This window comes from Lytechinus pictus, chromosome 3 (assembly GCF_037042905.1).
Source record: "Lytechinus pictus isolate F3 Inbred chromosome 3, Lp3.0, whole genome shotgun sequence".
NCBI classification, from domain to species: Eukaryota; Metazoa; Echinodermata; class Echinoidea; order Temnopleuroida; family Toxopneustidae; genus Lytechinus; species Lytechinus pictus.
The window spans coordinates 52,477,849-52,493,843 of NC_087247.1; the positions used below are offsets into that span (position 1 = coordinate 52,477,849).

At 34.3% G+C, this 15,995-nt stretch overlaps 1 protein-coding gene across 1 annotated transcript; it reads right to left on the reverse strand.

Annotated features, from left to right (window-relative positions):
* Nucleotides 1-226: 226 nt before the first annotated feature.
* LOC129257034 (dihydrofolate reductase-like) lies at nt 227-14,777 on the reverse strand. Its single transcript, XM_054895264.2, has 5 exons — nt 14,268-14,777; nt 8,172-8,327; nt 7,124-7,250; nt 5,461-5,573; nt 227-3,291 (listed from the first exon to the last, which is right to left on the reverse strand). Exons 1-5 carry the CDS (start codon nt 14,360-14,362, stop codon nt 3,213-3,215), a joined length of 570 nt encoding a protein of 189 aa, XP_054751239.1. The 5' UTR covers nt 14,363-14,777; the 3' UTR covers nt 227-3,212.
* Nucleotides 14,778-15,995: the final 1,218 nt, after the last annotated feature.

Here is a 15,995-nt window from a genome sequence, read left to right on the forward strand (position 1 = left end):
ACTTCAATTGCCTGACATATGTGACCAGGGCCCCGTAACACAAAGATTAGTGATTAATCGTACACTTGATTTCTACGATTAATTGTACATTGTAGTCAATGCAATCAATCATGTAGAAAAATGTTCTACGATCATTGCTAAGCTTTGTGTTACGGGCCCCAGACCTTGAATGCATGCATTTTATCTGAATTCCAAAGGAAATAACAAAGCACACACTATGTATCCATTCAAATAGTTTTGAAAATATTTTATTTTGTGATCATTATAATAGCAACATTCTTTTTTAATATTCTCGAGACTTCGAGTTAATCATTACTTTTAAATACATTCATAAAATATTAGTGTCAATGATATAGATAAAACTTGTTTCAGGTCTTAGGAAGAGGGCTGGTGGTGTGGGAGCCCCCCCCCCCCCCCCACACACACTTTGTCTTTCATTAAACATGTACTATAAAGAAATATGATTGTGTTTTGTTGCATGGTTGACGCCCCCCTCACCTTCAGAACTGTTCTGCAGACCCTGTAAGAGTACGTATTAAAGGCCACACACACAAAGGTATCATGTTTATTGGAATAAAAAGTGAAATTGAATATGTGAACAAGAATGTAAAATGTTCATTAAATCCGGATGACAAATAACAAAGTTGCATCAAGTTTGCATTAATTCATGACTAGAGATCTGACAAGGTAATAACACTTAATCTCATATTTCAATATCTGAAATCACAATTATTCCATTTTTTGCGGCTCCGGATCCACAACGTCCATTATTACACATTTAATCCATTATTTCGATAGAGTAAAACCTTGTATTATCCTTCCACATGTTTTCTTGCCGGTATGCAATATTTTCAGCATATTTCCTGTCCTATGTATTTATGTTACCCATATCAATGGAGAAAAAAAAGAGAGTAATATTGTAACAATATTCAACTTATCGGATATAGAAATGATTATGCTCCAATATTTCCTTTAATCATGTGACCTGAAACTCTTGCAAAATAATCAGTGATACATGATTACTCTTATGTCAAGTTTAATATATAGTTTTAACTATATCCATATATAAGTTATGGTGATATGTCAAAATCTTAAACTTGTTTTATGAGTTCCAATATGGTAAAATTTCATTGACCCTAAAGGACCTTTGACCTTGGTCATATGACCTGAAACTCATAAGATGATCAGTGACACTTGATTTCCCTTATGTCCAAGTTTCATGAAATATGTCTTTATACTCTCTAAGTTATGAGGATATTTCAAATGTTGATGACATCATCAGAAAAGCGGTGGCAATAGTCTTGCTATGCTATGTAGGCGAAACATAAAAGGGTATAAGAGCTTCAATATATATAGTACTCATAAATAGAAACAAATATTGAAACAAGAACTGGTATGAAACTATTGCTGGTATTTGGAATGTATTTCACATGATTATCAGTTACTAAAAAAAAAAAAAAAAAGCATAACAATAATTTTAAAACTTATCCAAAGTTTACCTAACATTAACCCTGCTTTAAATCTGCATTGTGGGACACCCTGTGGGACAACAATGATAATTCATGCATAGTAAGTTTTATTCAAATCTGTCGGAGACAGATTTGACATTAAGTATTACCACAGAAAAAAACTAACTTTTGCTTAACATAACTTCAGAATTTGCTGCATTTAAATTGTTATGACGGCTAGAGAGAATGAAACTATCAACCATGCCCAAAAGAATTGAGAAGTATGTCCCCCCTGGCAGATAACATGACAATAAACAGTTTTCAAATGATCATCACATTTGGGGTCTGAACAGCAAATACTTTTGATACAAAATACAGTTAAAGCCAATTATCAATATCTTGTATTACTAAATAATAAAAATTTGACTTAGACATTTCAAGTGAAGCACTCAAGGTAGTATATTTAGTTATAATACAAACAAAAGTCACACTAAAGAGTGTTTTTTTTTAATGTATGATTTCATATTGTATTACTTTAAATTCTTGATACTTATAAATAATAAAATGTCATACAAGTAACTGTTCAAGAATGAAAATTGTATACATGTAAGCTAAAGCAAAAAAAAAATGTAAATAGCTAGCACAAAATATTTTTGGCTTAGTACTCTGAAAAAAGAAGAAGATGAATTATGCAAATCATTATTTGACATTAAGTATTACCACAATAATTATTACCTGTACAAGACATGTGACCAGGTTTATTTTTTATAATATTACGTTGAAAGAAAAGCTCATATTCAATCAGACAAATGGGTCAATACTACCCATTCTCTAATAAACTATAACTAAACAGACAAAGAACCAAAACTATTAATGTGGGGTCTATCTTTGTAGCATTCTGATAAAAAATGATTTTAAAAGTGTAATAAAAATAGTCAATGCATTCTTTTTAGTTTCTCATATATTTCTTTTTTTATTCTTGTCTTTTGCATTTTTATAGCATTTGTTGGTGACACTATCCCCAGCATAAAACTAATTGAACTACCTAATCAAAAGTAAGAATTATCATAGATTTAGGAAAAATTGGCTGGAACACAAATTCTACTGGATTTGTACACAAAATATTTTAAAACAATCGTTGATCTGACATGAAAGTACACAAATATTGCGTAACCAAATATTAGGTATGTTAGAAAATAGTTAAGAAGAAACCCCATGTAGATGGCATTGCTTCTTGTGGACATAATTCATTGTATGATAGATAACAAGGATGAAAATTTGACTATTTTCACCCATGCTACATTGTACAGGGCCATGAATTAAACCAGTTTTACCTTCCTTTGATGTAATGAAGTATATTCTACTGGAAGTCTATGGATAATGACCCCCCATCTTGTATTTACATACATTCCTTGTGAGACTTTGAATACAAGGGGCCAACACCAAATAAAAATAGTACCCTATTCACTACTCAACAATGAGTGACCACAGAATACCAAACACCAATTTTGAATTAAGAGGACGGATATAAAGATAGATTTGAATCCATCCTTAAATGGTTGGTTAATTTCAAGGTGAGTGCTGAAAACTAGTATTGAGACAATACAAGGACCGGCCAAAAAGGAAATAGACTTTGATGATGATGAACAAACCGACATTCATAGTTCAGCAAATACATAGGATCAGCGACTTGATTAATGCTTCCACCAACTTGGAATCACTTCATTGCTTTGCTGGAGGCAGAAAATCAAGGCAACGTAGGTGCTATGATGAATTTTCATAGATCTCAAATTTGTACTGAATACCTTTTTCTTCTTGAATTTCTTGGCTGACAGCAGGGTCTCTAAAATAATTGAAATAAAATAAACAAAAGAATATGTATTTTATTTGCCTTTCCCACTTTCTTTTAAGACAAGGCATAGGTTCTGGATATGAAATTGACTGATGAGGCATCTTTCTTAAAGCAATTGGATAGATCAAGATTTAGCAATCACTGATATGATCAGAAATATGTCAAATCGCTTGCAACTCACACAAAAATGCATGTACGGGACTGCACAAACATTCAGAGGGAACATTCCAGCTGTTTATTTAATCATATTCTTAATGTTAGGGCATCTGAGAAGAAAGTATTTACTGTGGACCCTTTTACTGCATTGTGAACTATTTCTAAATAACGATAAGTGAAATTAAAAAACAATTAACTGCAACACCCGTCCTGTATACAAGTGAGTGAGCTAGTGCCTGATACACTATTTTGTTTGTATGTCGTTACATGAATTATGGATGGGTCTGATCAAGTACTTTTAAACAAAACATAAATCATTATTTAAGTTTGGTCTGAAATGACCATCAAGTTCAATAAAATGATCTCAAATTCTATTTATGTGATTGATACCCCTAATACATTTATACTCACTTCATTTAATGTGAAAATGAAAAAGGATCAATACTTTTGAAAATGGAGTATAGATTCCAGTTTTTCAATATAAAGATTTAAGGTCATTGACCTAAATCGACCCTCTGACCCTGACTTGACATTACATTCACCCCCCCCCTCGGTCCTTCTCTCTGTCAACCACTTTATTTCTATTCACCTTGTTTATTTTGTTGTATATCTCATCTCATTATTAATTATTAATGGACTCCTATTACTTTAATAGGTCATCTAATCTGTTAGATAAGAGTTTGTTTTACCCACAGTAAACAGATACCAATCCTCTACATCTACTATGCTTGGGAGCTGATTAAGGAAACATCAGATGTCTAGAAATGTCATATAAGGTCTATGTCTTAACATGACCCCCTCGGAGGCAATTATATGGTTCTTCTCAATAGAGGGAGTCTGTATGTTTTGGCCTTTTGCCACACTGATGTAGAGGCATATCAAAATCATGTACATACTTTTTTTTTCTTAACAGCAACTGGATTTGAAATAATAGACACGGCCAGAAAATATCATCAAATTAGATGAAAACCTGTGATGAGCAGTATGAAATGAGGAACTGATGATATAACCCACAATACCCACCTGTTATTTCATTTGTATACAATCAAATGAAATATGACATACTGAAATATTTTCCAAATAATGCAAAACATTTAACTCTTCCATGACATGTGCAGTCGCCTTGTAATATATTTTCATTTACCAAAGAACATGCCTATTTTCAAAGCTAAATATGTGACATCATTGTCTCTCTCATTTACATATCAGCGGAACTTGGATGTCTAACTTTGTCATTGATTTTACAAGGATTTTGATTTTATTGTAAATGTTGTGATTGTTCGATTCTATTTATTTCTTAATTCAAATCACCATCTCATAGGAGTGGACTTGATCATCAAGTATCATATTACTATTTTTGATAAAGGTAATTATGTGTAGATATTGTCACTTCATGAATCAAATGATTGGATTATTTATAAACAGTTAAATCACCATCACAATGGGGGAGACTTTGCAAATGGGCTTTAAAGAAAAAATCAATTCACATTATTAAACACATCTTTTTTAACTAGAAAAAAAAACGGCAAAGTATATCGCAAAGAAAAGGGAACTAATCAATTTGGAATTTGTAAAACTTTAATTAACAGAATTATCACCGAGCAGGGCATTCATTCACCCAATCACCTTGTAGTTATGTACATTAAATTCACACAATTTTAATCGTCTTAAAAAAAAAACCATATTATTCAAAGCAGAGATTAAGAAACACCTTTTAAAAATATATAACGATGCAAAGCAGGTCCTTAGTTTTGGTTCAAATATCATTTTGGTATCAAATTCACCGAACTAAGATTGAATTTGACAGAAAGATATAATCACGTTTTTCAAAATTTTGCAACTCGGCATTAACGGTGGTACTCTTTCTCGTACCATACCTACCAGTATTCAAATCAAGACTACAAAACCTAAAAGAGCCTTGTATAAGTACTAGTTTTCGTTCCTACTTTTTTTAATACAAGAAAAAAGAAAATAAAGGAAAGGTCATAAAGACGAGCAACTTACACAACTAATTTGAATTTTTCAAGGTCAAATTCTGGGAAGAATGTGTCACACTCTATCTCCTTCAAGACTCGTGTTAGATAAATCCGATGACAGCAAGAAGACTCAATGCCAGCCTAGTGAAAACAGTGAATACAGAAATGTAGAGTTAACATCGTTTATATATCTTCTCATCCTATCCCAGTTTGGAGGTCTATATACATGAAACACCATCTTTCACTATTCTGACACACTTTTGCAATTTAATTTCTATCCACTTCTCTTTCATATATCATTCTTCTTCTGCCATTGATGGCAACTTCATATACTGTGAGACCTCATTTATTTGGATCCCTGGATGAAATGGCAGTACATCCAACCCTTTTACGATCATCATCTAATACATCTTAATAAAAGCCTTAAGTTTAAATTCCATTTATCATGAGACAATATTGATATTTTCATACAAATATCTTTTGAATTTTCAATGAAATGGCATCCAATCATATCACTTATTCAGATGGGCATTGGTCCTGACACAGCCAACCAAATAGGGCAATATAAATTAGGGCCCTAGATCTATCCTCACTGTTCCATAGAAGTTAACAGAATGATTTATAACGCAGAGTGATATCACAGGACGTTCGTAATAGGTTATTTATTTATTGATTTTTAATACAAAGTCAGGGACTGTCTTCAGTAATGCCAACTTTTGCATTAGTAGGGACGATCGACATCTCACGTTAATAATGCCTATCACATGTCTCGATCAAAATGTATTACTTCAACCTTTGCAGTCAGAACCAGGGCTGCTCTAGGGCTCCAGGAAACTAAGTGGTTCAAGATGTTCTGCAATGCAATGTAAGCCTTATTTTTAAATGTTAGGACAGCAGTGATCACTACAAACTACTTCATCAGAAAACTGCATAACATTTTTTATTTTTACTCCCTTATCAATCTAAAAAAATAATGTAACTTTGGGAGCATAAGGATATTGATTGTAAGGTTGGGAGTTTGGAGCCTCACAATGAAATAAAGAAGGTTGACATCTCTGTATACAAGCTTGCCCCTTGTGTGACAGCAAGCATCTGACTTTAAACTAATCCATCATTCTCAATACAACTACACTGCGCACATTACTGATTAAAGCTATCATTACTACTTAGTTACATCATACATGCTGGTGTACCAGGTTAAACTATTTTTTTATATTTCTTATCTTGTATTGTTTATAGTGAAATATATTGTTTTTTGTAATTTTCTTTGCCGAATAAATAATAATAATAATAACTATAGCTTAAGCCAATTATTCAACCATGGGTACCCAAATGAGACACAAACTGACAATGTTTGATTCATTATCATTTTCTTGTTTTATAGCAATTAAAAAAGTGATAACTAAGCTCAAAATAAAAGTGGTTTTAAGAGGAAATATCATAAAAGCAGATAGGTGAAAGTTGGATCAAAGTAAAGGAAAAAATATTAATTTTTGAATAAGTGTCAGTGAAAATATCAAACTGCTTCATGATATACTCCAAAAAGCCAAGCAGATATAGAGAACTTTTATAGAAAGAGATGTCAATACTTGGGCTCACAATGGTTAAACCACTGATTTAAAATATGATTAATTTGTATAACTTGGTCAATGATGGCATTTATGAGAAAATTCCATCAAAGCATTTTATACCTTGTAAACTGCACTACCACCAATTATCCAGAGCATATCAACTGTCTGTGAATGAGGAGGAGATGACAATAACTTCACAGCTTCGCTGACTGAAGAACATAGATGATCTGCACCAGATGGACATTCCCTTAAAAAAAAAAGATTACAATAAAAAAACATATCACCTGAGAGGTCACAAAGTAATTTGCCTTGTTTATTCTACAGTGCACTACATTGATGAGATAGACAATTCAAAGGTGAACAGAATTTCGATGATGGAAATATTGTTTGTCTGTTCTATGAAGGAAATCTGAATAATGTAATAATTTATGCTCAAATAAAAAAAATGACATATTATTTAAAGAATAGTTACTTTTATATAGCCTATATTATCATATAGTGCTTTTTACACTTTTTTTTAAAGTGCTAAGGTCAGTATTATACAGATATTGCCTACCTAGAGTTTGAATATAACATTTCCTCTCCCCGATGGAGTTATATTTTTCCCAAGGGATTATATTTTGCCTGAAGCGCACAGCGCTGAGGGAAAATATTCCCCGATGGAAAAATATATCTTCCGAGGGGAGTTGAAATGTTTTTATTAAAACGATAATATATAGACCAGGCAATATCTGTTATGTTATATAGTCTATGTGGATTCGTCATCAGAGATTGCATTCATCATCTGGCTCCAACCCGAAATTCTTGCTACAGCTCTGATCCATCTACGTCATAATAGATTTTTTTTCAAAATACATCAAGCGCGTTCTTCATGCAATCGACGCATTAACACTAGCCCGTACATCAAATAAACTACCTTGTTACGCAACTTGTAAGCAGCGAGTGACGTCACCTTAGTGAATATAACGCCGCAATTGACAATACAACGCAGTTATATTCACTGAGGTGACGTCAAAACCTAGAATATAACAAATGCAATCCTCGCAGCTATGGTCACGTGATGGCTTATTGACCTATCACTGATTCGAATCTACATAACTTATATAATATACAAGTATATTCATTAAAAAGAAAAAAGAAAATGAATGAGGATAAAGCATTTGCTTACGTGAGAGTATTACTGAGTACAACATTGATTCTATCCTGCAATGGTCTAAACTTTTCAGGTATTGAGAACCATGTTTTCCTTCCCATAATAACAGCATTCTTCATTCCTTCTAGCTGAGGGGTGTTAGTTAACCTTTCAAAGTAAGCCATCTCCTGCCTGTAAAAGGGATTAACAAGCATGCATGCCAAATAAATTATACATTCTGCATGATACTGCCCTGAATTTGTGAAAATTCAATCAGAGGTGCAATGCAAAAAAAAAAAACAAAAAAAAAAACAAGCAAATTGGTGAGTCATAGGGGAAGGCGAGGTAAGTTGAGCATAGGGGCAAGTTGAGCCACCACCCCCAGACCAATAATGAATGAGTCAGACATTATGGTGGTGTCATGTATTGATGACCCATTACATAACCCTTATTCCCACCACATTGTTTTCAACTTTGAAACAAAAATGACTTTTTTAGAGGGAAAAATACAAATTTTAGCCAAAAAAGTGAAAAAGGGTGTGAAATAGGTCAGTGCTTTTTACCCACACACATCTTTAAATATAAACACGATCAATATTGTTATCCTAGATATGGATTATCATTCTTGTCATAGTCTTTTACGTGATGGATGCATAAAAATGTGTGGACGTGAAAATATTGCATTAAGCTCGGACTAAGGTAATTAGAGCCAGTCAACATGGTTCAAGTTGAGCCATAGTAATTCTTATGGTAATCTATAATACAAAAAAAACAAACAAACCTTAAAAAGCAATTGATATGCAGGCAGAAAGGAGCAAATTCATATGACAGTTCTTTTACTTTTATAAGATGTTAGTATTTATAGAGAATTAGCAAGTGAAGACTTTAAATGAAAAATTGACATGCACATGCTGGTTCTTCCCGCATACATTTTGTACATAGTTTTTGTGGCTCAACTTACCCCACGGATGGGGCAAGTTCCAGTGACTATATGAAAAATCAAAAGGATTTTAAAGACTGCTTTCCTTCAGGGGCAACCAGTGAAGAGTTTTCAATATAGGGGTGATGTGGCTGCGCTTGCTAAAACGTGCAGCTGCATTTTGCAACCTTTGCAATTTCCTAAGTTGAGAATCTCGCAAGTTGTAAAGGAGGCTATTACCAAAATCAAATCGTGAAGAAATGAGTGAATATACTAGTTTCTCTGTTGCTGAGCGAGTGAGATATTTTCTTATGAAGCCAATATTGCACAATTGATAACAAACCAATCGGCAAATGCTTGTAATCTGGTTGGACATGGACATGTGAGAATAAAAATAACTCCAAGATTGCGACATGATTTTGACAAGGGGATGTTATTGCCTGAGATAGAAATGGAATCAATGTTGAATTTGTTAAGTTGAAACTTTGAGCCAAAAACTAACAACTCCATTTACTATGGTTCAAAAGTAACGAGTTTGAATTCAACCAAGTGTCAATGTCCATTATGCATCTTTCAAGATTACACAGGGCTTGTGTGGCACTAGTTTGATTGGGTAAAATGATACAAAAATATGAATAGCATCTGCATATAAATGATAGTTAATAGAGTGACGTTTAAAAATATCTCGAAGCCCTGTCAAATAAATGGAAAACAAAGTGGGTACTCCAACAGAGCCCTGGCCTGGGGGACACTGCAGACCAATGGCCTAGATGAAGAGGTACAGTGTAACACCATTTAGGAGGACTGACCTAATATTAACCAAGACACGTGACAACTAGCCTCATGGGAGTTACGGGGCCTAAGCGGCTTATTCCTGACCTTGAAAGGCCATATTTTGACATTTAATATCACTTTTTGGAAACCTTTGGAACTGGGAGTTGGTATGTTTGCTTTGATTTTGTATTCTCTTTCATGTCATTGTACAGTGTCACAAGCAATTCTTTTTTTTATTTTTGCACTAAAGCCAAATTCTAAAATTTGTTTATTTAACATAGAAAATGTTAACAGGAAAAATTCTGAAAGTTGTGTTTAAATAAAGAAAATCTAAATTTAAAAGGTAATGATAAATTACTCATTTTGGCCTTGTGATGGCAATATTATCGATTGAGTTGTGTAATAAAAACATATGTATTTAATTACTTTAAATAGGAAGGGCTATAATGTATTCAGCTCTTGCAGGTTCTTTTGTTGTAGGTTCCAGGTTCTAGTAGCAGGTGGAATAAACACATAGCATTCCAAGACCCACCCGAGGTCTATTGATTGTACAGTGCACCTAATTGCTGTGCACAGAGAGTAGGATCACTTTCATTTTGTTACTCTTTGAGAGAGGTTGTGTTCTGAGGAGCAAGGAAGAAATGACCCTCAGTTTTAATTAATTGTGGAGTTTTCCTACCCACAATGGTGGTGAGTCTATTTTGTATTTTATCAGTATATTTCAGCTTCAAAAAGAGAAATATTAGATTCTTCAATCTAAACGGTTATTTTGGTCTGAATTTCTAATCCAGATTTTGTTGCAATAATTATATCAATCAGAAGCCTGTTTTCGGTAACTTTGATAGGCATAATTTTACGCTGTGAGTTTTTAACAATTTCCGGCTTTAAGTAATTTTCAGGAGTGAATTTATGTCAATTTCCTAGGATTGATATATTTATGTTGATGAATTAATACTATCTAGATATTCTGTCGTTGCTTATTAAATAATAAGAAAGACATGTATTTATCAAATGATTTATAATAGTAATCATTGAGATGTTAAAAATTAGGATTTGCCATTTCAGATAATGGAAATTTGTTCAATTTTCAAGGGTCCTATGGTCAGGGAGCTGTCACCCATGGACAGCCATTTTATTCTGGGGCTACATCCTTAGAAGCCTTCAGTTTTCGTCAGCCCTGAACCAAGCTGTCATATCCCAAGTATTCAACCCGGATTTCTGCTTAGTTTCTTCTCGACGTCATGCGACAGGTCGAAAGCACCTAGACTTCGGTGACGCCATTCTTCGACAGACTTTGTGGATCTACGATAACCTTCGACATACGTCATCGGTTTTCAAGGTCATCGGATAACCGCTACTTCAGTCAACTTATCGCCATTTTTTCATCGACATCATATGGACTGCATCCATGATTAATCAGGGAAGTCCTTTAATTTAATAAACCCTTAATATTGTCCGGACAAATTATTATTTCTCCCAGCCATTACTGATAATATTTTTGTTTATATATTCCAAATTAAGCCTGAGTCATATCGATTATTTTGAAAACCGGTGTTCGACAGCTTTAATTCGATTGAACATCGATGCATCGAATTTTGAAGGTGGGGAAATCGAGTCATTTTTTTTTGCTCCGGCCGTCGATGCGCTATGCATGCACTGCATGCACTGACGGTATGCGCTGGCCGGGTGAGCGTTGCACAAGCAGATGACGGAGCAAATTTCGTTTGTATTTTCCATCATCACAAAACACAAAAAAGGCCGGGGACCAGTGCAGAATTCTTCACAAAATTTCTCCAACAATGACATTTGCAGATGACAACATAAGTTTAAAATGAAACAATATTAAAGACATGAATCACGCAGAGTCGATCCGAATGATTTTCGGTCAATATAGCACTCGCAGTCCAGACTCGCACACACCAGCCCCGTCCGCAGTCCCGTACACTCTCTCCTGAAACGACAGGCGTGCTTACCAGCGCCAGCAAATAAGTTCGACCAACAGAGAGCGCTGTAACTTGCCTGAGATTGTGTAGTTGGCGGGGTAGTTGGATCCAAAATGAGCTCCAAATAAATTGATGGGAATAAATACGTAATTTTCTCTGGATGGTCATTTGAATTGGTATTCAATGCTGATATAACGATTGTGAGGAAATATTGTGGAATATGAGTTATGACGATGTTCGAGAATTAATCCTGATAATCCATTCTTTATTTTAGAGTCAGACACAAGAGCATGCGATCGAAATAAATACGAATGTCTCGGATCGAGCTCTAAATTCATATAAATTATTATTGGATGTTAAATAATTACGATTTAATAAGATTTTATGGCCATACTAAAAATAATGAAGATGTCAGCAAAGTATGTTATGTTCATATATGGAAGATTTAATAGTATTATAATGGCATAATCTTTATTTTTATTCCATATCTGGACGATGTCTCTGAGCTCCGAGAAAAGAAGCACAATGTGCATGCGATGACGTATGACATATTTTCCATTCATGAAATCAGAGCCCAAAGTTGGGCACAAACGAGCTTCAAATTGATGGGAAAAAATATCAAACGCAATTTTCTGTTTTGTCATGTAAAATGTTATTATATGGTGATATTAAGATCTTGAATAGAGTTTCTGCATGTTGACAATATTCGAGAATCAATCCTGACGTGATAATTATTTTTTTAGACAAGTGCACTCACTCAAGTCGATCGTCATGTGATGACCGTCATTGAAAATTGATACGAAATACAAACGTTTCACATCAAGCTCTAAATTCATATTAATGATTATCATATGCGAATTATTGTTAATTATTACGATTAAATCGTGTTCTATGGTCATGATATTAATATTGTTCATGAAAGCAAGATTTATTTTACGTTGATCGCGCCAATTTTCCGGCCATTTTCTGATTTGATTACAGCACAGTACTGCGCATGCACGATCGATGGCGACTTCCATTCATGAATTCATCGTGCATAAATTATCTCAGCACGAGCAGAAGAGTAAGACTCGAACTATGATCGAAATAAACTTCAAATTAATGGTGAATAGGCATCATAATTACACAATCGGTTTCATTTTGGGGGCAATATAAATCAAGTAGTAGTCAAGTTGGACATTACTGTTATTTTGATTTTTGATGATTGATTGTGTGAACCAAACGAATCGGCCAGCCGACGTATTTTTATTTTTTTTCGATGCACCGATTTTGCAAAATCTGCACCGGTGCTCGATGACATCGATCGAACACCAATTTTAAAATCAATTCGCCTCAGGCTTATTCCAAATCAAATTCTAAATCGATAATATTTTTGTTTATATATTCCAAATCAAATTCTAAATTGATAAAATCAAACTTTTTTTTTTTAAATCTTTTGAAAGTCAATATCATTTATATGTTAATTTATGTTATATTCATTGTTGAAATTTTCATGGAAATGAATCGCATTTGGAGCGAAATGATATAGTTGTAATAAATAACTTTAAACCGGAATTATTATTGTGCAGTGCAATTACTTATGTGTACTTTGACTACATCATAGCTCTCTTCACTTTAAAAAAGGATGCTTGGGGTGTGTGAGGTTGTTTTATTTGATTTGGGGTGATTGGTGACCAAATCTCTAGGTAAGCAAAAACCCAGGTTTGATCCTGACATACAGTAATTATAAATGTAAAGACGATCAAATAAATATTTTAGATTGGGCACCCTACCTAAACTAGTCAGTAAGTAAGGTGTGGTCTATGGTGTCAAATGCGGCCGACAGTCAGTGTTAATAAGTAAGGTGTGGTCTATAGTGTCAAATGCGGCCGACAGATCTAGTAGTAGAAATAGATCTATTGCTGCGACAGATCCACTGGCCATTTTCTGTATGATAAAACTAGAAACATTAGGCCTAGTGAGGAGTGTCTCAACACTAGTGTGATGAGGTCAGACAGTAGGCAGACTGAAATGGGTCAAATAAATCATGTTTTAACAAATAATCTGTGACCCTTTAATTCAAGAATCTTGAACAAAAAAGGAAGATTACTAATAACCGGTCGGTAATTTTTGAGTGATTCGCAATCTAACATAGTTAAAGATGTTTTTTCATTAATGGACGATCGAATAAGGACTTAAACTGAACTTAACTTTTAAAAGAGCAAATAAGTCAGAGAGAAAATACGAAGCAAAACTGTTTTGATCTTTATTATGATTATCTGTTTAAGTTTTGAGCACCTAGCCTAGGCAGCCCAGCTAAAGCCGGGGTAATGATAATAGCAGGGCCCGCTGGGAGAACAGATTTCAGAACTGAAGTGGCTTCCCTGGGTAAATATAATACCTGATAGGCCTATAATCTATATCATTATTATTATTAAGTTAAGTTAAGGGACCCCATGTTCATGTTGGCAACAGAGTACCGTACACTACTACCGTACAGACGCCATGCATATTTACCGAAGTCTCCATGGTAAGTTTCCATTGATTCCAATCCCCATTTTTCCGCTACTGGTGCAAGCAGCAGCTATCAGATTCAGTTTCTTCTCAGCCATTTTTTTTGTGACAGCTCATGTATCAATCACTAACAAATTCGAAGCTAACGAGATTACGAGGAAGACAATGAAGGCAACGTATCCAGCGAGATCGACAGCAGCGACTTGAACGTACACACACTGAAACGACCGGCTGTGCCGCCGCGCCCCTGGCCCTGGCTATCTTTCTCGATCTCGGACCTTAGTCCCTTGGCCCAACCTACCATACCTAGCCTATCAACAGCAGCTTTCCCACGTTCATATCCTTCGCGCGTTTACTTCCTGTCCAATTTTGAACGTAGATGGTGATATTGCATTCATTTCACTGCCGGTCATCAAGATCTCCGACGAGGTGCCGTGGCCGAAGGTGCCTGACTACACAATGATGGAAGTCCAGAGTTCAATTCCCAGCACGACCCTTTGCCTTGAAGAAAGCATTTTTTACGTTCCTATTTTGTCTTGCATCAAATAAATGATAAATGTCTAATTCTATGCCTTAATATATAAACGTAAGCATGTGTTTAAAATAAAATAAAATAAAAACAGATCTTGGAAGATTATATGCAAACTTTGGTCTATATAACGTTAGACAAAAGAAAAGTCTTGCATATACAAAACAAAAAGTTGAAATGAATTCATGTAAGGCAAAGCAAAGGTAAAGAAGCCGAAAGGCTAGGCCCATGTGGTGAGCCAGTGAACATGGACGCCGAGTGAACTGGGATACCATTTTTATTAACCTACTGCAAATTTGTTGAAATTGTTGGAACGTATTGCATTATTTTTTATTATTCTGCAGTTCAATTTATGACCGAGATCACTTTATACAAAATAACGATTTTTATAGGCTAATAATCTAGCCAGTGCATCGATTAAAGTAGGAGAGCAAACTGTAACCTACTACATAAGTATAGTTTACTATCCGATGATCACAATCACGGCTCTTGCCAGGTTAAATAAAGAAAAATATTGTGACATGTAAGAAAAGGAAAAGGAATATTATTTTACCAAGGCAAAAGTCTTTACGCCACCAGTTGAAAAAAATTACTTTTGTGAGAAATCATTTTGCCCCAATTTGTGATATGACCCCTGAAGACTTGAATCTCTGTTGAATCTTTAAAAACTCTGCTGAAAAACTTGCTGTTTATTAATTTCTTAAAGGAAAATTCCGGGGAAAATTCACCCTGACGATAAGTTGATTTTAATAACTTGAAGAAAAAACTTTGAAGGTTTGATGAAAATCCATCCAAAATAGCAAAGATATCATTTTTTGTATTATGTGACGTCACATACGAGCGGCCCCTCCATAGCATGATTTAACTTGAACTAAAAAATCCTAAAATACGAAAAAGGCAAGTGATTTTATTTGCTCAGAACTATATCATGAGGCACATTATTTCATACATCATGTTTCATTAAAGACTGGAATCTATAATAGGAGAGCTGCTCGCATAATAAAAAAGTAACAAATTAAAAATCTTATAATTCAAAACTATCTATTGTTTAATAGATTTTTATCACCTTCATCTATATTATTCTTTATTTTGTTTGCTTGTATTAAAAAAAACCTTATCGTTAGGGTAAACTTCTCCTTCAACTCTTTACAGTCTAGGCTACTCACCGTAAACCTTACGTAGGCCTATATAGTTAATTTGGC

Coding starts and splice junctions, on each gene's coding strand:
- LOC129257034 (XM_054895264.2), bottom strand. CDS start 14,362: ATGGCTGAGAAGAAACTGAATCTGATAGCTGCTGCTTGCACCAGTAGC. Junction 7,251..8,171: donor GTACTCAGTAATACTCTCAC/GTAAGCAAATGC, acceptor TTTTTTTTTAAG/GGAATGTCCATCTGGTGCAG. Junction 5,574..7,123: donor GTGGTAGTGCAGTTTACAAG/GTATAAAATGCT, acceptor TGTTTTCACTAG/GCTGGCATTGAGTCTTCTTG.